This window comes from Passer domesticus, chromosome 9 (genome assembly GCF_036417665.1).
Source record: "Passer domesticus isolate bPasDom1 chromosome 9, bPasDom1.hap1, whole genome shotgun sequence".
Lineage (NCBI taxonomy): Eukaryota > Metazoa > Chordata > Aves > Passeriformes > Passeridae > Passer > Passer domesticus.
In genome coordinates, this window is record NC_087482.1 from 241,520 (window position 1) to 263,367 (window position 21,848).

The following is a 21,848-nucleotide window of genomic DNA, read 5'->3' on the forward strand; positions in this document are numbered from 1 at the left end:
ACATTTTTTTTTTACTTTTCCAAACTTAAAAGCAACAGAATAAGTTGCAGTGCTGCCATAAAATTTATTTGTTTTTATTGCATTTTCTGGTTTAGTCTCGTTGTAAATGACTAATAAAGCAATTCTGCTTTATCTGCAAGTGCAAAGGCCCAGCCTCAAATTCATGAGAATGACATTGCACAAATACTCAAAAGATGTCACAGTAATCTTCAAATCTTCATTTTCACATGAAAAATAGTCTTTTCAGAAAGGGAAGAAACTCCAATCAAAATTCTAATATTTTAAATAAGGACTCTGCACAAAGGAACTCTGTGTTGGCCATAGAGTGTCATGTGCAAAAGCACATGAGGGTCACCCCAAGGATCATGTGATCTGGAACAAAACACAATGTGCATCTCCTACAGGAAAAGCATGTCAGAAAAACCCCATGTATTTGCAAAGCCTTGGCCTTTTGGTCTCTAATGTCTTATTAAATCTAGAAGAGGTTATTCTTACCCTCATTAAATCTATCTTTCCTGGACATGCAGTGGTAATCCTCATTGAACTGCAAAGCCTACCATGAAGATGATTTACTTTGTATTGAGAGAGCTCATCTTGTAACAGAATTTTAATGCAATATGACAGGCAAGTTTTTTTTATTTTTGGAAGAAAAGAAAAGAATATCTGTATGAATTTTGCTGACCACTCACACTGTATTTATTGGCCCTTTACCCTTACACATGTGCATTAGGTACCAAGGGACTGAAAACAATTAAAACTAGCCCAAGGACCATATTCAATGACATTGCATTGGGCTTAAAGAAGCTTTAAGCCCATTTTACTACACCCAAAGTAGAATTCACAGCTAAGATTTAATAAAACAAAGACCTTCAGGTCCTCAGCAATGTCCAGTTCACTGCAAGAGGTTTCCAACCAGTTTCTAATCTGTTTAGGAGAATCTTCAACTTCTTTGAGACTAACACTGTGAATGGCAGAAATGACAGAAATGTTGACATGCATGTTACCAACATAATAGACTTGTTTCTATTATGACTTTCTTCATAAGAAATGAAGGAAAACAGCTCAGGTAACTTCTTCTAACCTAACTGAGACAGGTTAGAATAAAAGGGCTTTACAGAGCTATAGGACTTCATAGAGGATATGTATCTACTGCCTACAACTCAGTGAAAGGTGGCATCCCATGCTTGTTACTCAAGAGTCACAAACTGTGCTGTAATTGATCCCAGGAACATTTTGCTCCTCACAATTTTAAAGGATTGCATGCCTCTTAATTCAGGTGGGAAGAAAGCTCCAGATTCAGGGGAGGTGTCCCAGCAATTTCTTTTGCTTTCCCAAATCTGCTCTGTTTTGCTCTTTTTGTGGCAGTGTCAGACCACCTTCTTCTTAGTTTTTATTCCTTCCAATCCCTATCAGAGCTTCAAAGCAGAGCCCTTCTTTTCTGCTGAAACTTTACTTATCTGCTGAAACTTCTCTCTGAGACCACACAACTTACCTTGGTTGCAGACATGGCTTATTTCCCGGATGTAAAGAAATTGACACTGGCCCTCTGTGACAATTTTGCTTGTCAAAAGCAATGGCTACAACTTGCTTAAATTGTTAACTCACTCCAGAGTAACTTGACTGATTCTGGTCAGAGAAACAAATGCTACAGATGCCCAGACTGTGGGTACTGAGTGCCTAAAATGAAAATGGCCCAATTATCTAGGAAAAAAAAACCTCAGAAACCAAACCAAGCCAAAATGCTGGCTAGAGTACGGAAAGAGTTGGACAGGATATAAATAGGCATTTTTAAGGGATGCTGGTTATTTGCTGTTCTTGTGCTATATCTAACAACTTTAAATGCTTAAAATAAAGCTTGTCTCAGCTTCACACTTTATAGCATGGACCTTGCTTCCGTGAGAGCAAAGAACCTGAGAAATTTCCAACAATTTGTAAGTTTGTTTCTGCTGCTCCATCTCCATTATACCTGATGACCATGCAGCAATGACTGGTGAGCTTGGCTCTGTTCTGGTGAAAGTGCTATAGAGAAGACCCACCTCATTGTCCTAAAGGACAGGACTAATCTAAGAGAGCTGTATCCATTTTTACAGTAATAAATTTCTGAAATAATTTGTTGTGTATTAAATTTGTGTATGAATATTAATGCTTTAAGGTAGGATTTGAAAAGTAACAGTCAAAGTGACAAAAAATCCAGATTGGTTCATCACTGCTGAATCTGCTTTTTTACTCTGGATTATCTAGACCCTATTAATAGAGTTGATCTAGAACAGCTACTTCTTTTATTCTGGAGTGAGTAGTCCACAGAAATTATTTCTGGGAGTGTAACTGCAAAACTGTGTTTCCATTCCACCACACTATTGAAGTGCTCAGCAGTATATTTCCACACTAATGCTTGCATCGACACTGGATATTTCAGGGGGAAGGTAAAGAGCAATGATGAGCTACTGGGTAATAAAACATAGATGGAAGCCCAACACAGATAACTTTTCATTTTATTGTTTTGCTGTTTTTTCCCCTGAAGGTAAATGCTTTTGTGAAGACCATTTTACATGTCTTTTGCTTTCAGGGAGATTTCTTGATAGGTACTTTTGTTTTTCTCTGTATTATTTACTCCTTGTGATGAGAAGCTGGGAAATCTCAGAAAGCTCTCCTTTAAAAATGTGCCTCACCTGAAGAGGCAGCAGGGTTTTACCTCTGTGGAAGGAGCACTTCACCAGGCCTACAAAAGAGAGCATCACCCTCCAACTGTGCTTCAATCCCTCCTACCTACAGTATCCTACTCCCTGTCCAGGCAGAGTACTGAGTCAGGTGGGCCTTCAGTTGACTATTTAAGAAGCTCTTGTTTTTTGGAATGGTTCTGGGAGCTGGGAAGAGGCTGGCAGGGTTTGGCCCCCCAGACAAAATTCGTATCTGAATTGATCTCTGATGCATACATGGAAGAACAGGTCAGCCAGAGAAGCCATGCACAGCCCAGGGTCTCTCCTGGGCCTCGGCACGTGTCCCACAGCAGCCCCCAGCAGCTGCACCGAGAAGCTTTTGGCTCCAAGGGCAACAGCCGGCGCAGAGCCTGTAGCCCTTAGGTTTCCCTTTCTATTCCTTGTGACGTGATTTTGAGCTTCGCCACGGGTTCGTCCACTTTCTCACCTAAGGGACCCTAAGGAACACCTTCCCTGTGGCATGCGAATGATGAAGAGCTTGTGGGTCCCTTGCTCCCTGCAGCTGCATCACCGGTTCACTTGTGGGGGAAGTGGGACGCCCCCGGTTAGCCCAGGACGGGTCTGGCTCAGCGGGAGCTCCTCGTAGAGCTGCCCAGGGGCCACGCAAGCGACCGGCGTTGCTTCCCCAGGGTCGGGCGGGAAGGGGGCAGGAAAGGGTGTTTTCTCCCCTCCCCTTGGCCCCCGCTGCCGGCCTTAGGGAGGGGCCAGCCCCGGCGGTGCGCCCTTTCCCCGCCGCTGTCCCCGAGCCGGGCGCAGCACCTGGTCCCCTGGCAGCCGGGGCGGCCCCTCCGGCGTGTCCCGTTGCCGCTTGGGTCGGGCCGGGGTGGGGGCGCATCCCGCCTCCGCCGCCTTCAGGGGCGCCGCGTCCCGCTGGCGGCGCCTCATGGCGCGATGCAGCTGCAGTGGGAGGGAGAGGAAACCCACCCCCCTCGCCCGGCGGCCGCCTTTGTAACCGCCCGGCCCAGCTCGGCGCGCAGCGGCTCGGGGAGCGCCGGAGCGCGGCGGCGGGAGCAGATGGAGCCGGAGGGTAAGGCTACGCCCAGCCCCCCGCGCCCCCGCCGCGATTTCGAGGGAGCCCCGCTCTGGCCCGCCGAGTTCTCGGTGGAGGCTGCGGCGGCCGCGGGGAGCCGGGCCGGGAGCGAGGCGGCGCAGTGGTTCCGGCGGGCCGCGGGGGTCTCTGCGGCGCGGGCGGGGAGGCTGATTCCCTGGCCGGCCCCGCTCCAGGTGTGCGGGACCCCCGCCGCCGCCGCCTCCCTTCCCTGCCCTCCCCTCGCCGGCCGGCCGGCGGGCGGGCGCGGTCCCGCCGGCTCTGCCGGCGCCAGGGCCCTGCTCCGCCCGCGCCCTCGGCGGGGAGCCCGGGGTCGGGCCGCGGGGAGGCGGGGGCCCAGCGGAGCAGCTCGTATGGACTCGGGGGCGCGCTCAACCAACTTTCTTTCTTTAATTGATTTTTTTTTTCCTTTTCATTCCCTGCCCCCGCGAGCGGCTGGCGCAGTTCTGATGCAAAGCCATCGCCCGGGGGGCCGGCCCGCCCTCCCCAGGCTGGACCCGCAGCGGCGCTGGCTGCCCTACCCACGGCCTCCCAAGCGCCAGCTGCGGGCTCACCCGGAGCTGCCCCCGCACACACAGCCTGGACACGGCGTCCCTGTGCGGCTCACAATGGCCAGAGAATCCATGTTTGAGTAAATGCAGCACTGAGTTGTGTAAATATGTTTTAGTTCTCCCAAAACCACATAAAATCGGTTCTGTTAAACATTCATTTCATTAAGACTGCTATTAACTGTAGCGATTAAATTTATTTCCTGCCAATCCATATTTCATAGGCACTTACGAAATGCTGAGGGTTTTTTTCCCTCTCTCCTTTTAAAATACCTTTTGGAACTGTTAGTACTCTAAACATAAACGATTTCCAGTCGCAAATTGGAAATCTCTGAACCATAATGATCTGTTTAGTTGGCTGCCTTTGTAAAACCAGCATTCTCGCGGAAAAACAAAACAAAACAACCCCAACAAACAGAAACAAAAAGGAAGGGGGCAAAAAAGCCCAAAAACCCTTTATGAAATTTATGTTTAGAAAACTGGCCGCATGCATCGTAGCTGTTTTTTAAACCTCAGTGCCTATGTCACATTTTCCATTCCAAATATTAGGAGTGATGTAACTGTTTTAAAAGGATATACTCTACTTTCTGGTGCAAGCTTTAGGGGATTTTAACACAAAGGAAAATAGCTCTGCAACATTAAAAGAATCTTGCAGTGCCTGATACACAGCGGCACCAAGGAATGGGAGAGACTATTGGCAGTTGTTGATGACCAGAATTGGTTTTGTTGAGAAGCATGCAGAATGGAAAGGGGTTATGTATGGCAACCAATACATTAACAAAAGGATTCTTGCATTCTTTAGAAGAAGTTTGCCTTTGATAGAAAGCTGGTTTTCACAATGCTTGCTAGGAGAATATTTTAGAGTTCATACTCCATCTAGCAGAGCTCTGTTTATAATATCCCTTGAAATAAGCAAGCTGGCTTGTTCCTGATTTAGCTCATTTGTGACCCTGTTGGTTATGTTGTAAGTGTTCTTACCTTAATAACACTAAAGAAAAATTACAAAAATGAAATTGAGTGTGAAGGAACTCCTTTTGAAGAAATAAATTCTTATTTTTAAAAAGTGGAAGTTTTCTGCCCTGCTTTTACCTACAAAACCTGGATCAACCTAGGAAAGATTATGGTGAGTTGCAGAGCTGCTGAAGTTCCCCACCTGCCCTGGATCCAGAGATATTCAGGCAATCTGACTTCTGGCTCTTCCTGAACTCTTTGCGTACCAATCTTCAGTACATTAATTTTTAGAGGCTAGTCCTCCCACATGGTTTGGAGCCTGCAGTAGCTGAAATGCCCATGTTAGCAGCCTCCTGCTCTGTTCGTGAAAAAGCCAGGGCTCTCATGTCAGTTGCTTGTAGATTGCAATACAAGCAGTATGTAATTGCAATGTCACTTGCTTGTAGATTGGTGCAATATGTGTCCCTCTGTATGCGTGTGTTTGTAATTTTCTTGAGTGTGGTGCATCTCACTGAAGAGTATCAACCAGTGAGCTTTACTCCTGTTTTCAGAGTCAGGGGACTCAGATTGTGATGATATAAGGGAAATAATTAGAGCTTGCTTGCTCTTGTGGCTCTGATCTGATGTGCCCTACTTGCACAGTCCTTGCTGGAATCATTCTTGAATGGAGCTGGAATTGCTGTTGTTCAGTCACATTTGGCAGAGCTTTCTGCGTTTAAATGTATGTCTAAAGCTCTTGCTGAAAGTGGAACCAGGACTTTCTCTTTCCAGAGGACCTTTGCTTCTTGCCGAGTGTGCAGATCTAAGGCCTGTCAGGTATCTTCCACAGAAGCAGGGAAGATGGAGTTGATACTGCGTTGCCCTTTCCTTAAGGAAATCCAGTGCAGTGTACTAACGCTACAGAAATACTGACCAACAGAATTCTTGTGGGTGTCTATCCAACTCCCAACATTGGCTGAGGTGATATTGCAGGACAAGGTCGGGACTGCAGAGTGTATTTGGTCTTGAAGTGTCTCATAAGTGCAAGAGAGAATATTACATTCAAAACAATAAAAGCAGTAGAATCATAGTGATGATGGTCCCCATGGCTTTTTGAGTGGGATGAGCTTCTGTAGTGTGATCCAGAATGAGGAAGTCTGCCTTAGGTCAGTGGTAGTGGAAGTGGGATGTTGAAACCTTGTGACACTAGGAGCGATAAACTTGGGAAGTCAAAATCCCAGGTGATGATTTTTCAGTTGTGCATTGTTTGCACTGCAGTGTTTTCAAGGCAGTTTTTGTCACTGGGTTTTCCAAAGTATTCCAATGATTTTATACTTGTAGTTCCCTGATCAGGTTCAATGTGTTTGGTTTTGAAGAAGCTTTGTTCTCAAACAAGCTATGTGAGGTGGAGTGGTGTGGGCAGTGCTACTCTCTCAAATATGACCTAAAGACCAACTGTTTCCTACTGGTTTTCAATGAAAAATGTACAGCTAACTTCTGCAGGAAGTTTTGGGAACAGCCCTGTCTTCCCATGTATCTGTAAGCTTAAAAAATACTGAATGTTCCTAACTGAAGTGTGTCTGTTCCTGCTGACCGAGCTCCATAATTATGGATGCATGGGTTTTTTTGCAGATTGTCTAGTCATTTTTTTAAGGGATCTTGATAAGATTATTAGAGATCAATAATGGTCCTGCTTTGGTCAGTGAGTGTGACCAAGGGGTCTGTGTGAGAATTGAAAGGGCAGGGAGTATATATGCAGCAGTGATGTGATTAATGCTTCAGTTCCTCTGACTGTGCACTGGTTTCTGCTAAAGCTATGAACTTCTGAAATGCTTTTGAGTGAGATTTTCTTCTTCAAGCTGTTTTGTTGAAATTTGCATTTTAATTTTTAAATTTAAATTTTTCAGTTACTGAAAACTCAATTTGAAACCAAAAGAGGTGACTGGTAAAACCTAAGTAATGAATATTTCTAGCTCCCTGGATACAGATATTGTGTTAGACATTTGAACCATTGATTGTGTAGATGTTAACTTGTTTGAGTTGAGTGAACAGTGGCAGGTTAAAATCAGTAATAACTACTGTAGTATCCATTTGTATTGGCATTATCAGAATTTAATGTGAAATTTGATGTTTCACTTGAGAGACTGCAATGACTTGCGATTCTTACACAATGAGGAATATTGATACTCTTTTGAAAATATGTCTCTTGTTCCAAATTGTCTGAACTAGCTGAAAGTTCCTTTTAAGTAAAAAATAATGTGACTTCATATATTCCTCAGATGGGGGAACAGAGCATATGACATAACCTGAGCTAAGATGGACTTGGACATGAGTGAGAGAGAGGAGAGGGAAAGTAGGAGGGAGCATTACTGAAGTCCTTTCCATGATGTGACAGCTCTTGAGCCATGCTGCATACCCATCATCAGCTCTCAGGGCTCTCATTTTTTTTGCCCTCTGCCAACCCGTTTGAACACCCTGTTGAGAGCTGAGCCTGGCATCCCCAAGCACATGACCCCAGACCTCCACGGTGAAAATCCATGTGAAATTGCAAGTAGATGTCTGCAGCTCAGTGTTGCTTTCTCTGGAGCATTTGGGAGGCAGTCAAGTCACAGCATGGAACTTTGGCTGGTTTGGAGGTTATGAGTCGTGAAATTTGAGACGCCTTTGTTGGTGGAACAATAGTGAGGTATACTGGAAAGTACTTCCATGAGAAGCACTTTTTTCCCCCTCCCTCTTCTCTCCCCCCTCCCATTCACAGCCAGCTCCTAAAAGCAAGGGTTGTTATAACTTGATTTACATTTTACACTTTGCAGCATTTTAAAATTTTGTGGGTCTTTGGATTTTATTTCACAGTTTGTGGCTGTTCATTCTATTTGTGCTGACTGTAGTTAGAAGTTCCTGATATTACAATACCGAGTGTTTGCTTTACCTGGGTACCCAGCAAGTGCTGTGCCAGCCTGTGCAGAGGAGATGTGTCCCTGCTGGTGATGCTAATTGGAGTGATAGCCTCATGCTCCTCTCCACTCCCTTGGTGGTGTGGCCGTTAATTTTTCTGGCAGTGGTCACCATGTCCTTGTATGAGAAATACCCATGTCTGCAGTTGTGGTCTGGCTTCTCAGGGTTAACTTGTTGAGTTTAAGTGGCATTATTTAAAGCACATTTTCTCTGTGGTTCCTGACCACTACCTCACAAAATGCTGTTCTCCCTGCCTTTTCTTCTGGTTTTACTGACTTCTGTTACTTTTTTTGTTGTTCTGTGAAACAGTTTATTGGTATTACCTAGTTCCTTGTTTTCTGGGTTGCACTTTTCTTGCTATTTGTCTGGGGTTAAGACCCTTGTGTGGCACAGAAAGCCAATGATTTAACTGCTGTGAGAGGGCTAGGTGAAGAATTGAGGTGAAAGGCTGAGAAGCTGAGGTTGTTGCCATAGCATAATCTCAATCATGCCATACAGGACTCCCTGCAGGATCCTTGTGGGGCTCATCAACTCCTGATCTGTAGTCCTTCCATTAACAGAGGGACTGTGAAGCCAGGCCGTTTGAATAACCTTTCAGATATGGGCATGATACTTTTGTCCCTCAGTCTTTCTTTTCTCCCTCTTAGTATAATTAATTTTGTGGTTATGGACTCTAAAAACCAACAGCTCTTCCACAGATAACCATCAGCATAAAAAAGTTGCAGGAGTGCTAAAATGGGATTTTTCTCCTTTTTTGAGGAGGTTGGTAGTGCTTGAATGATGTAATGTGTGTCAATGGTAGGGCTAGTAAATTTGGCTTCACTGTCACAGGGCATCCCCAAGAGGCATTGTTGGTCCCTCTCTGTGCTCGTGTTAGGCACCAACAGCCTGAGAAGGATGTTTTGTGTCTCAAAGAAATATGTCACGTGTTACTACCTTTGGTGTCTTAAATGCTGGTGACTTTCTGGAGAGTTCAGAGTTACTGGAGGCAAGAATAACCGTTTCTAAATTTTGAAATTTCATAGCCCTCTAGAGTACATTTAAATGTGCTGGAAGTATTGATAGCTATTCAGAGGGCATTCTTGAGGTTGGGTCAGAAGCAGTCATTGAGCAGTGAATAGAGTCATGTGGAATTAATGGTCTTCAAATCTGTTGATTTTTTTTCCTAGTCATAGTAAAAAAGCATCTTTTGGGATGACAGAACCTTCAAGGGGCTAGCAGAGACAGAGCAGACCACTAGCCATTGCTGTGAGAGGTGAGGAGCTTTGAAAAGTTCTAGGTCCTCATGCACGGTGATAAGGAATTACTTTACTGTAATTGCATTTTAAAATCCTGAGATGTTCCCTTTTGAAAGATTGTTCTAGTTCTTTATTTCTTCTTTATTCATCTAACTTGATGCTGCTTCACAGAAATTCTTTTGTTTAATGAATAATCAAGGAGAGAGCATTGTAATGCTGGACTATTGAATGAATCAATTACACATGCAATTTGTCATTTTTCTGTCTTGAAGCATTTTGAGTAATCTCCACTGAAGTACACAGAAACACTACCAAAAGTGTGGTATACCTTTACAGGTAAGTTCTGGTACTCATTGAGCTGGTTAATTAATGTGAATGGCTAAAACACTAATACAGAGTCCAAAGTTGACACTGGTTAGATGTCAGCCTGTATTTGGAAGCTCAACCTCTATCCTTGGGATGGAGCATATGGATACAGTGTGTGCAAACAGCATACACATCTCTACACAGTATCATGGCAATCTGGATGGAGATTTTTGGAGGATACTAGTCTTCATATTAAAGAATCTAATTTCTAAAAGTCCGACAAACCCAGCAGTCCCAGTATGTTTTGAAAGACAGGGTGACAACTAAATATCACTTGGATGTCGGAGGTTTCTCCTCTTTATTTTATACTCCTGGAAAACAGGCAGGTGTCTAACTATAATGAAGGAATTTAACACTGGGCTCTAGTTTTCTTAAACTCTTGACCTCTTTTTATTCTCTCTTTTTGGGCTTGCAGGCTCTGAGCAGAAATTCTCTCTTGGTAATTTAACCCTGAGCAAATATTTACATTCATGAAATTCTTGCTACTTCAGTAATCATTTTGAGCCTTGAGGTTGGAACAGGGTGAAAGTTTATGTACCAAACACTGGGGCAAGGAACTGTGAAAGGAAGACGAAAGAAACCTCCAAACATGGGTTTACCATGTTTGATATGAATCACTTGCTAAGTGTAATTTGGTTATTACTTCCAGAATGAGATCTACAGAGATACTGTGTTTTCTGCCACTGGCCCTATATGTCTGATGGGGGCTTGTGATTTGAATTTCACCCACAGCTTTAAAAAGCTGAATAAAACTGTTTGTGTAAAAACTGAAGGGGAATGAAGAAGTAGAATAGAAGAATGAGATAGGAAAGAAGGAAAAATGAGTACAGTGCAAAAAAATCTCATAGGGGTGTAGGAAGAGATTTTGAAGAAAGAAGGTTTTAAAGTAAAAATTAATAAGTAATCTGAATTTTGTGAAAAAGGAAACCTGTACAAAACGCTCTGGGAGACTAACCTGTGGGCACTGTATAAATAAGGGAAAAGTTCTCCACGGTAACACCAACAGTGAGCTGAATAAATACGGTAAAGGAAGGAGTAATCTCTCTGCAGACCAGTGAATGAAAATACCACCAGATCTCAGCTTTCCATGAGTTTGTTTTTTTTCCCTAGATTTTGCTGTTTCAATCCAGCATCATGCCCTGTGCTGGCTGCAGTGTCTCTGGGAAAGACAGGGGATGAGAGTATATTCAGTTCTCACGCCTTTGGGGGAGAAATACGCAAAGTTCCTCATGGAGGCTCTTGGTAGAGGAGGGAGCTTCCTCATACAAGCCCACCTTGGCCACACCTTTTGAAATATGTTTGGAACCCCAGGGATTTGGTAGTGGTGTGGCCCTTGGTCAACCACTGCAGCTCCATGCTGCTGCTGGTGAGCTGCCAGGAGAGCAGGGTTGTGTGCACCTGCATGGTATAGCTGAACACGTAACCCAGTGCAAGCTGGGCATTGTATTCCTTCTTAAGTTGGATGGAAAAGGGGATTGTGCTCCCACAGGTAAAACTGTGTCGTTGGTTGATGTGGTTGTACTGGAGCTGTGACTGAACCTACAAAAACTGACAGTGATTAAGGCCCAGCTCCCAGGCTGTAGTAGTGTACATCTTGGAACTCTTAGGGGTTTGTATTGAAGTAACATATATAGTTTTTCTAATTTTTTTTCCCATTTTTTCCTTGTTTGTTGAATATCTGCAAAGCCCCTGACTGGGGGTAGATGAATTTTGCCTGGAGGAAACTTCAGCCATTCCTATTTCCTGTTGGAGCGAGGTGTGCCACCTCTGTTAATCGCTCTTGCTGGCTGTGGGAGTCGTCCATACAGAGTGAAGTTTCCCACAGAGGAACAGAAGGTGCTACCTGCTGAGCTCTCCTGGATCTGTTTTACTAATTGCTGTTGGAATTCCTACAGTCTGTTTCTTGGCTGTAGAAATGCAGGGCCAGATATCAACACTGGGGGGAGAAGTCCCCTTCTAATTGTTGCGTGGCTGAGAAATGCATTTCTTAAAATTTTTTTCATTTGATGCAAATGCATGCCTTGCTTTGCCATTTCTAATTTACTGTTGGAAGTATAAGTGTTCCCAGGTAGGGGAGAGTAAGATTTCCTCAAAATAATAAAATAAAAATAGTAATATAAGAAAATCCTGTCTCATCCATACTCTGTGGAGTTGTTGGAACTGGGTCTTTGGTTGGAGTTATGGCTGCTTGGTCTTGATGGCTGTGCAGTCAAAAAAGTTGCTTTATTTGGAATGCAGAACAGATGCTTTTCTTATTCACTTGAAAGGAGAGTCTGGTGTTTTATTGTTATTTTCCAGACCACGCAATTCCTAAAAGTTATTTTTAAATGTGCTAATCCTCTTAGGACAAAGAAATTTTGAGAATAGGAGAGCTGCTGTGTTACTTGTCCATCTACTTCGAGGTTCTGGCCACAGACTGAAAACTTTTGTAGTAAATGGTTATGGAATAACTGGCAGCAGGAGGTGGTTGTATTATTTATTTTCTTCCCCCTACTCTCAATTGTTTAAAAATTCCATTGTGTCTTAAAGCTGGAGGGTTCATTGACTCACAGAATTAATGGCCTCCATGGAAATTGAAATTTTCTTATGGCTGGTGACAGAATTTCTAGTTGTTCAGAACAACTTTGTATACAGAGTTGTGCCACTGTTTCACTTGTATGTTTGAAGTGTTAAAATGTTGTATCATGACAATATATCATGACGGTGGAGGGAGGATCCACCCCACTCCTCTGTGCAGTGTTGAATTTTGGATTTGAGCTGATTTATTCAAAGCTGTAAGGAACCCGCAGGTGAGTGCAGGTGCACAGTGTGCACTGTTTTATTGCTCCCTTTTCTCTACTCCCTCTTTGTTGGATTAGGTTTCATCATGGAGAATTGAGGAGGATCTTGCTGAATGATTTTTGATAACAGCAGAGCCTCTATAGGGTGGCAGCTTCCTCTCTTTTCCATGGAGGGTCAGAAACCCAGGAGTCATAGGTGGTGTCTGTATTTTGAGAGAGGCTTGGTGAATGCTCTTAAAAATCTTAAACCATGAGAACACAGGTTTTCAATTTGGGTGTTTGATTCCCCTACATCTGCTTTTGCACCTATATTTCTTGGGTCTCCCAACCACAAAGGTATTGGCTGCTAAGACTATATTCCAAATTTGCCAAATGCATTAGATTTTCCCGTCTCCTGCTTCTTGATCTTTTCCATCAGCTTTATTGGATGTACATCAAACTCTTGTTGAGTCCTGGTCATCTGTTTGTCCCACTTCAAAGTGCCTGAGGAATCCTCGATTACTACTGATGTGGCTCAGCATCAACCTACCAATTTTTTTTTTTTCCCTCATTTCCAACTATTCTTGGTCTCTTACCTCTGACATATTCAGTTCTGAGTGACACAGTTCTGTGGAAGTTCCAGGATATTCCTGATGACATCTTTTCCCAAAATGTTTCTGCTGTGACATCTGCTTGGCAGATTTATAAAAATTAATAAACCCTGAGTTACTGCAGTTTGAGCTGAACTTAACCTTGATCTTCAGATCCTTCTGGAGACCAGGTTGCAAAAATGCACATTTTTGTGCATTACTTTCAGCTCTCTAAAACTTTTAATTTTATATCCAAAAGTTATTGAGGTTTAGATAGATTGTATTTGTGGAGTTATGATAACCCTGTGCTGCTGTTTCCCTGATTTTTAATTTTATTTCATTTAATTCCCACCCCCCACTGAATTTATGTTCCTCTATCTTGTGACAGAAGAAGCGATCTTACGTATTAAATGAGACTTTTGAGCATGTAATCTCTTGGTGTAGCTTGAAGAATTCTGGGTGTGGTGATATGATAAATAACAAAATTCATCATTGTTGTCATTCCTTAGTACCATGCATCCCACAGGGAATCCCTTCAGTCATCTGCTGAGAAGGTGCTTGGCGCTAAAAGCTGATTTTTTGTTTCACCAGGTAGTGGGGGAAATAAGATGAGACTTAATCTAATATCCATTTGATTAGTAAATCAATATATTGATCTATCTTTTGAAATGCATTAAAGATGTTTAAATGACATGTTCCTTCATTTCTAAAAATACTGCAAAATCATCATTTGCAGTAAAGGTCTTAAAATTCTTTGTTATGAAATAAAATTGTTTTTTGTTTTTAAAATGTTAGTAAGAGTTTTCAAGGGAGCATAGTTTTAGAAGTGGGAATAGTTTGAATATGATTCTATAACTTCTGTTTTGGTTTTGTTTGTTTTTTTAAGACTTGAAAATCAAATGGTGGTTTAAGGATTTTTTAAGTTGATGCTGGGGATTTGCAGTGGTATTCCCTTGCTGAGAGGGCTTGTGGCAGACCTTCAAATCCAAATCCTTATTTTTCAGTCTGATGTAGTGAAGATTACTGTCTTTTATTTAACTTAGAGTAGGCTTTTCAGCAACTTTGGTGTTCAAAGACACAACCCAAAGAAATTTTATAGTTTTCCTCTTGAAAATTCTGCTGCCAGATAGATTCATTGGAGGGAGGTCACTTCCAGGGATTAACACAGGCTGGAACAAGATAAAGCCTTGTCTGAACAGAGTAGGCAGAGCTTTGCCTGGGTATTGCTTCTTAGATGTCTTCTAATGTCAGTGAGTAACCAGTAAAGGACTAGAGCTGATCAGCCAGATCACATGCCCAGAGTTTCCCCAGAGAACGGGAATCTGTTGGCAAAATGCTTATCCAAAAGGGAGCCTGAACTGGAAATATGTTGGTAACATTCAAGTTACTGATGGATTTATAATCAGAGTTCTGCTTAAAATGTTGCATCTTAATTATATGTATTTTTAGACTTGTGTAAACGTGTCTACTGAATGAATGTGTAATTAAGGTCCAGAATAAAATAAATGTAATTAACAGGATTTTTCTTCATAAGGACCACATTTATCGAATAGGTTTGTCTTTTCTATGTTAGCAACCTGGTCTAGTGGAAAGTGTCCCTGCCCATAGCCGGGGGATTGGAATGTGGTAGTCTTTAAAGTCCCTTCCAATGCAAACCATATGTGATTCTGTAATTCTATTAATATGCAGAAATTGGATGTAGATTGTTATACTTCCTTGTTTTGGCTCTGACTTGTAGTGGGTTTGGTTTTCAATGATGAAAATGTGTTGCTGCATCTTTAGCTGACTCTTCAGCTGACTCTGAATTTGTCCCCACGCCCTGCACCCAGCTGGCCTATTCAAGATGTGGTGTAGAGTCTTCATTTCCACTTGCTGATATTGATTAAACTGTAGTGCCCAATTTTTTTTCCACTTCCTTTTGGAATACATGAAATGCATTTTTAAGAGCTGGATGTCACTAGTTTGTTTAAACAAAAAACCCCACAAAAACTGGAAGTCTATATTTTTTCTACATTGTTATTTTTAGGTTTATTTAATGACAGTCATGATAGAGGCTGATTATGCGGGATTTGAAGAGTAGCTCAGCTGTGGATTTCTACAGCAGTTTATAGAAAGTGTAGAAATGTTTGTAGAGGCTAGATAGTGACAGTGTTTGGTTCTGTTGTTTGGCTGAAATACGTAGCATACTCATTAAAGATATTGATATCTCTAGTCTCTTGGAGTTAACCTAGCTAGGTCAGTGTTGCTCCTCTCTGTCAATCCCCCACATTATATCTGTTCTGATTTTCTGTTTTTGTTGATTACTGATATTAAATCTGATGTGTTTTTTGGCTAGGGTTTTGTCTTGTAGGGTTGGGAATTTTTTTAAGTAATTGCTTTTTGAGAGATATCAGGAGTATGGCTTCCTTCTTTCTGGTTTTTTTCAGTGCTGACAATTGTCTCCTGAATGTTAGATCTGAGCTGACAGATCCACTCCATCATGCAGACCTGTTTCTGAATACATTCCCGGCACACTAAGTATTCCAGAAAGTTAATGCAAACACCTCCAGTTTCTTCCTTCCCTCAGCTTCTGTCCTACTGACCATGTAGGAAGTGCTATTTCTGTCTAGATTTGATTAGTTTCCATGTGCTAGTCTCCAAATTTAGAGCACTCTTTAATCTCTCTTCTGCTAAAACAACTTGCAGGTTGTCAGCTCCTTCCTTTTTGGCCCTGTCCTTGTAAACTCAGCTGGGGTCTAGCCAATGGCTAAGGGTCTTCTGGCTGGGAAGATACAGAAATCTTTGTTACAAGTACTGTTTTGGGGGTGTTTTTCTTGTTTTTGTTGGGGGATTTGTGGGGTTTTTTTGTTGGAAGATGATGTTGTGGTTGGTTTTGTTTGATTTTTTTGTTTGGGGTTTTTCTTTTGTTTGTTTGGTTTGGTTATTTTGTTTGTTTGGGATTTTTTGAGTGTGTTTGGTTTTTAAGAAGACCTTCAAAAATAACGTTATGTGTTGTATACATGCTGGAATAGCTCCATCCCAGTGAAGGCAAACAGCAGACCCTTGGCAGTATGAGTTCAGCTTTAGTTTCCATTATATATTATTTGATCCTTGGATGGATTTTCCACTAGAAAAGAAGCATTATCTTCTGAGTTCAAACAGGCTAACCCACTATTAAAAGTTGGCTTGCAGTGTTTGTAAATGTGGGCACACCATAGTTTTATATCATGTAGCCAGGATTATTATAAACAGTGACATGTTTTCTTCTCTTTGTAGACATGCTTAGTTTCGTGGTGTCATGGTTTGGGAATGGTACTCCCCAGCTAAATGTTCCCACCAAGACTCTCCAAGCCATGCTCCACTTGCTCTCTCCCTTGTGGCAGCTGGATAGGAGAATTGGAGGTACAGCAGATAAAGATCATGAGTTGAGAGAAGATCAGTTTACTGAAAACAGCAATGAGGTTAGAAAATTAGCAGTAAAGGCAACAATAGTAATACAGAATTAACAGGAAAGAAGCCAACAATTCATGTGCTCATCACCATGCAGGACCCTTGACAATACCTGACCACACCATGCTGTGCCACCTGGAAGGGACCCCTTCTGCCATCCTGGAAAATGATGTGAAGTGGTACAGCATAACCTCTGGGCTCTACAGTAAAAATTAACCCTGTCCTGGCTAGAACCCAGGAGAAGTGTTCTTTTTGCAATGACACTTCAGAAACAAGCAGTGACACTTGAGGTTTTAGTGCTGTAGTCAGCCTGCAATACTTGGCAGACCCCGTACACCAGAGGAGAAATGTGTTTCTTGTTAGGGAAAAAAAATATTCTTCTGAGTTCATGGGGTTTCAGTATATTCCCTTGCAGATTCAGCTTTGTAAGAAAATGGATATTTATTTTCTCCAGATTTAGGTCCAAAGTATGCTCAGAGATCTAAACCAAATGTAGAGTTCCCTACAAGTCATGTTATGACTGTTCTCCATATTCAAATATTGGGTAATGTCCTTAGATTGTCTTTAAAAGTTTTTGAGAATACAGATTGTAAAGTAATTTTAGTTTAAGATCTGGGGTGCTTAACAACTGAGGATTGTCTTCAACATGTCAATGTCATTAGAAAAAAGCCCAGACTATTTTAAATAGTTCTTCTATTATCTTTTCCACTCTCTATTTACAGGCTTGATAGAAGTTTTATTGTTTATGTGGCATGACTTTGGTCCATAAGAGCAGGAAATGACAGGAAAAAGAAATGTTTACGGCCTGTTACACCACTCTGTTCCAATAGGAAAATAAAAGTAGTAACAAAATTTTGCTTTTCCCCTCACTTCATTTTCCTCTTCGTCAGAGGGGGTGTGTTTGTTACAGTGGAAATTGATTGAAGAAGTTCCTTTTGTGCTTCAGCTTGTGAAGTACATGAGTCTATCTAGAAACACTAGATTTCTTTCAGTTTGGGAGATTAGGAAAAAATTGCAGCAGTCAGAGAAAGGTATTTGTCATTCTTGAGGTAAATATAAGATGTTTAGTGATTAGTGGCTCAGGCAGTTACATGAGGGCAAGGGAAAAATATGATGCTGAAAAATGGGGGAATTTGGGTTCTACCAAAGAAAACAGCTTTGTAATCGTCTTATTCACTGGCAAGTAGTCTAAACTATTGTCTCTGCAGAGTTCTGGGGGTCCTGCAGTCACGGTGGTAACAGAGGCTGTCTTGGCTTCTTATAATGGCTGATTAGGTCTCAGAGAGGAAAATTTTCTGCATTTCAGAGCTGTTCACCAGTCAGTGCTCTGCTGGTGTTACAGGAAACTCCTAATTGCTAATACTGTCAGGAATGCTCCCTGGTCCCACTCCCCCATTACAAACTTGAGTTGCTACTGTACTGGCAGACAGCAGTCTTGGCACCAACACAAAAGGCAAAATTAGAAAGGTGAGTGTTTAAGGAATCTCTAAGATGTATCTCAGGAAAAGATTCCTTTAGCTAGAAGCTGGTGTCATGGTGGCTTTACATCTTTCTGTATTGGATAAAGTGGCATTTGATGGAGTCATCAGAAGACCACAGATCTCCTTCACTGGAAAAAGTAGGTGTTGTAGGAAACTCAGGATATGGCCCTGCTAATTCTTGTAAATCTCTCAGCTTCTTTCCATGCTCCTAAACATAGGGTTTGCAATCCCTAATTGGGAATGAGGACTCCTCACTGAAGTGGCTTTACTTGGCACTGTGGTAAGACATTCTGATGCCTTGAGCTGTAACACAGCTTAATTTTGGCACTGTTGCTGCCCTGCAGTTTGTAGAGGATGGCTCCTCTTACTATATATGAGAAGTTTTTATTCTGCTAGGACTAAGATCAAGATCATATTTACATTGGAGCACCAGGGGTAAATGCATAGTATATTGCAGTAAACTGATTAAAAAAAAAAACTGTACTAACCTCTTTAGCTACCTAGATTTTTAGATTTCACCCAAAACAACTGGGCATGGAACTAGGAGGTTACTGAGAGATAAGGTGCTGCTTTAGTGTTCTAGCTTTCTGTGCAGTTAGGCCATGTTTTGCACTTGGTTGCTTGAGGGTTTCTAATCAGGAGAATCAGAAGCTTGTCCCGTTTCAAGTACTGACTTACACTGTATAATTGAAACAACTGACTTTTAGGTATTAGTATATAGTGCTTACACTTTGACTGAATCAGCTACTTCTGAATTGAGCTTTGAGGTAATGCTTTTTGGTCTTTGTGTGCTCAGTTGGACCTCAAACAGCAGTTGAGAAAGTCAAGAGGAGGATTGGCTTTGTTTCCTCTGACCTCCTGAAGCTTTTTGTCTTTTCCATAATTCATCTTGGTCAGTTGAGGACTTTATTTGGAGTCTGTAAAAAGCAGGATCAGGTTATTTGAGCTGTCTGGAAAACCCTGTTGGACTTGGATCAGCTTTAAGGCTACCCAAAAGCTTGGGCTGGATATCTAGGCTAGTGTGTTGCTAGCAAGACACCTTTTGGCATGAAGAACTGGTGGTGTTTTGGATAAACTTTAAGGTTTCAGCTTGATCCAGAGTGCACAGATACATGGTCTACCTTGCAGCCGGATGGATTCTCTCCATCTGTAGCATTGGCATTTATTAGTGGCAACTGTGACTTGGGATGCAGAGACTAACAGTCTCTTACAAACCTTTTCTTAGTGAATGCTGCCTGTTAGAAATTCCTGATGAGAAGTCTGCTCTCACTTTCTCCTGGAAAGACTGGACTTGGTGGTTGCCTTCTCTCTTGTGTCAGTTTTGGGGGAAGACTGTATTTGGCTTGTAAAGGAGGAGTATAAACAATTGTTGGAGTATTTCTCTTTCTGATTCAGGAGTGGGAAGCAGTTATAGTGGACATTGTTCCTTTTAGGATGTATTCTTAGTTTTTGGTATTTAGTGGTAGATTTTGCTTAGGTAAGATGTTTACTTTGAGGTTAAAAATATCAAAGAAAGGAAGAATAGCTTGTATTTGCTATGTCTACATCAGCCTGTGGAACTGGATCTCTGGAAGGAAGGTGATGCTGAGGATCACCATCTGCCCTGAGTGTGAGTGTGAAGGGCTTTTAGATCAGCTCACAGTAGGCCCTGAAAGACCATGTGCCTGTCAGCTGCTGTTGTGTGCTTGATACACTCACTGGATGCCTGTTCCCTTGAGAGAGAGCAGGTCATATGCTCCCAGGCTTGGCTACAAACCAAAACACAGTAGTATGAAGTGAGGTGGGAGATAGCTTCAAAGGAGCCCTCTGACTAGCACCAAAATGGGGATGGTGACACACCCCTTGTCAGCCCCTGGAAAACCTGCACAGTGGAGTTTGACAGCCGGCTGAGTGGGGCCATACTCAAGGCTCAAACTGAGCCTTGGACACTTCTCTTTGATCCCACACAGGAAAGAAGTGTCAGAGAGCAGATTAATTCTGTGTCTGTAAGGTGTTCTTTGCTCACCAAACTGACTTTGGATAATGATTAAATTGATGGAATCTGACTGCATAACACAGAACAACCCAGTCTAACACAGAACTCAGCCACTAGACCCAAAAACTAAAGTAGGAGAACCTCAATCCATCCTACTCCTTCTGGTTTGATGGCAGTGACAGCAAGAGATGCCCAGAGCCTGGAGATGGATCACAGGTCAGCAGGAGAGCATCTGAAGGACACTGCGAAGCAATTCTAACCACTCCAGCCAGTAGATTGGCTTCACTAGGATCCAACTTAAATTCCTCTATGCACATTGATACAGCATGGAAAATAAACAAGAGGAATTAAAAGCATACAGTCCTATGATTGTACTAGCTGGAGCTATGCTGAGAGAGCTGGGGGTGTTCAAACTGGAGAAGAGAAGGCTCTTGGGAGACCTTAGAGCCCCTTGCAGTGCCTAAAGAGTCTCTAAGAGATTTAGTGTAGGACTTTGGAAAAGGACCTGCAGTGACAGTGACAGTAAATGGCTTCCCACCGAGGGCAGGGTTAGTTTAGATTTTAGGAAGAAATTCTTGGCTGTGAGAGTGGTGAGGCCCTGGCACAAGTTGCCCAGAGAATCTGGGGCTGCCCCTGGATCCCTGGAAGTGTCCAAGGTCATGTTGGACAGGGCTTGGAGCACTCTGGGATAATGGAAGATGTCCCTGCCCATGGCAGGAACATCTTGTTGAAATGAAACAATCTTTAAAATGCCATTGAGCCCAAATCATTCTAGGACCTTGACAAATAAAGCCGTGCTGTGGAGGCTGGGCTGCCTTCTCTGACAATTGGCTTTTGCTGTGATTTCAAACAATTAAAACTTGCTTTAGTGCCATCAGTAGCCATGACCATGGCCTTCCACAATAAGCAATGGAATTGTTTGAAAGGTCAGGATGATGTTGCTGTTTTTTCTGCTTCCTAAGTTGATCAACACTTTTCTACTTCCTATAAACTGGAGTGTTTCCTGGAGGTGTGTGCCCTATTGATTTTTTTATCAAGATTGCTAAATATGTTTCAAAATCAATATCTTTAAAGTATCTTTAAAGTAATATGTTCATTGGAGGGGGGATTACTTTCAAAACTGAAGCATTAAAACTGATAGAAAATAATTTTGTGGTGATCCTGGCAATGGCTCCTTTTTGTTTTGGGTTTGTTTTGTTTTGGGTTTTTTGTCTGTTTGTTTGTTTTTTGTTTGTTTTGTGGTTTTTAGTTTGTTTGTTTGGGTTTGGTTTTTAAAAATTTTATTATTTGTCTCCAGGAGTTCATTACTAGGAGTTTCTTGTAATCTATCTTTTTCTTCTTGGCTCAGTCTCTTACTTCTCTTTAGTGATAAAAAAGGAGATGTCTGGTTTTAAAATCATGATATCAGAGCTGATTAATGTTGGTTGAGAAAGAAGCACAGGATATATCTTTCAAAGGCACAGAAAGAAATAGGAAGTTTGATTTCTAGTTAAATATTTGCTTTTTTATTTAAAGGTTTGCAGCATCCCTGTTTGCCTAGATTAAGGCATCTGATTTTTGATTCCTTTTTTGATTTTTTTTTCTTGATGAGGAAAAATAGCTTGACATTTTACCCAAGGTGACAGATTTCCTTTAAAGCTCCAGTTCTAGATTCAGGTAGTCAATTATGGATCTCAGATTAGATTAAAAAAAAATAAATAAATATTTGACTGAGATTTTTTAATGTCTTTGTTGGAGGCATACAGCTTTTTAGACAGTAATTTGTGTTTCCCAAATTTCAGAGGTAAGGTCCACCAAATACCTGGATATGTT

At 42.0% G+C, this 21,848-nt stretch overlaps 1 protein-coding gene across 9 annotated transcripts in view; it reads left to right on the forward strand.

The window, feature by feature from the left end:
• Positions 1–3,417: 3,417 nt before the first annotated feature.
• Positions 3,418–21,848, forward strand: part of FGD3 (FYVE, RhoGEF and PH domain containing 3) — a 108,544-nt gene continuing 90,113 nt past the window's right edge. For 5 of the 9 annotated variants that reach the window (XR_010368239.1, XR_010368237.1, XR_010368238.1 and 2 more), the window contains exon 1: positions 3,420–3,744. Coding sequence is in view for 5 of the 9 variants with exons in the window: in XM_064431910.1 (XP_064287980.1) it covers positions 3,609–3,744 (136 nt within the window). In the remaining 4 variants the exon portion in view is untranslated. Of the gene's footprint in view, positions 3,745–21,848 lie in introns of all 9 variants that reach the window. The other 4 variants (XM_064431913.1, XM_064431918.1, XM_064431914.1 and 1 more) reach the window with 2 other exon arrangements.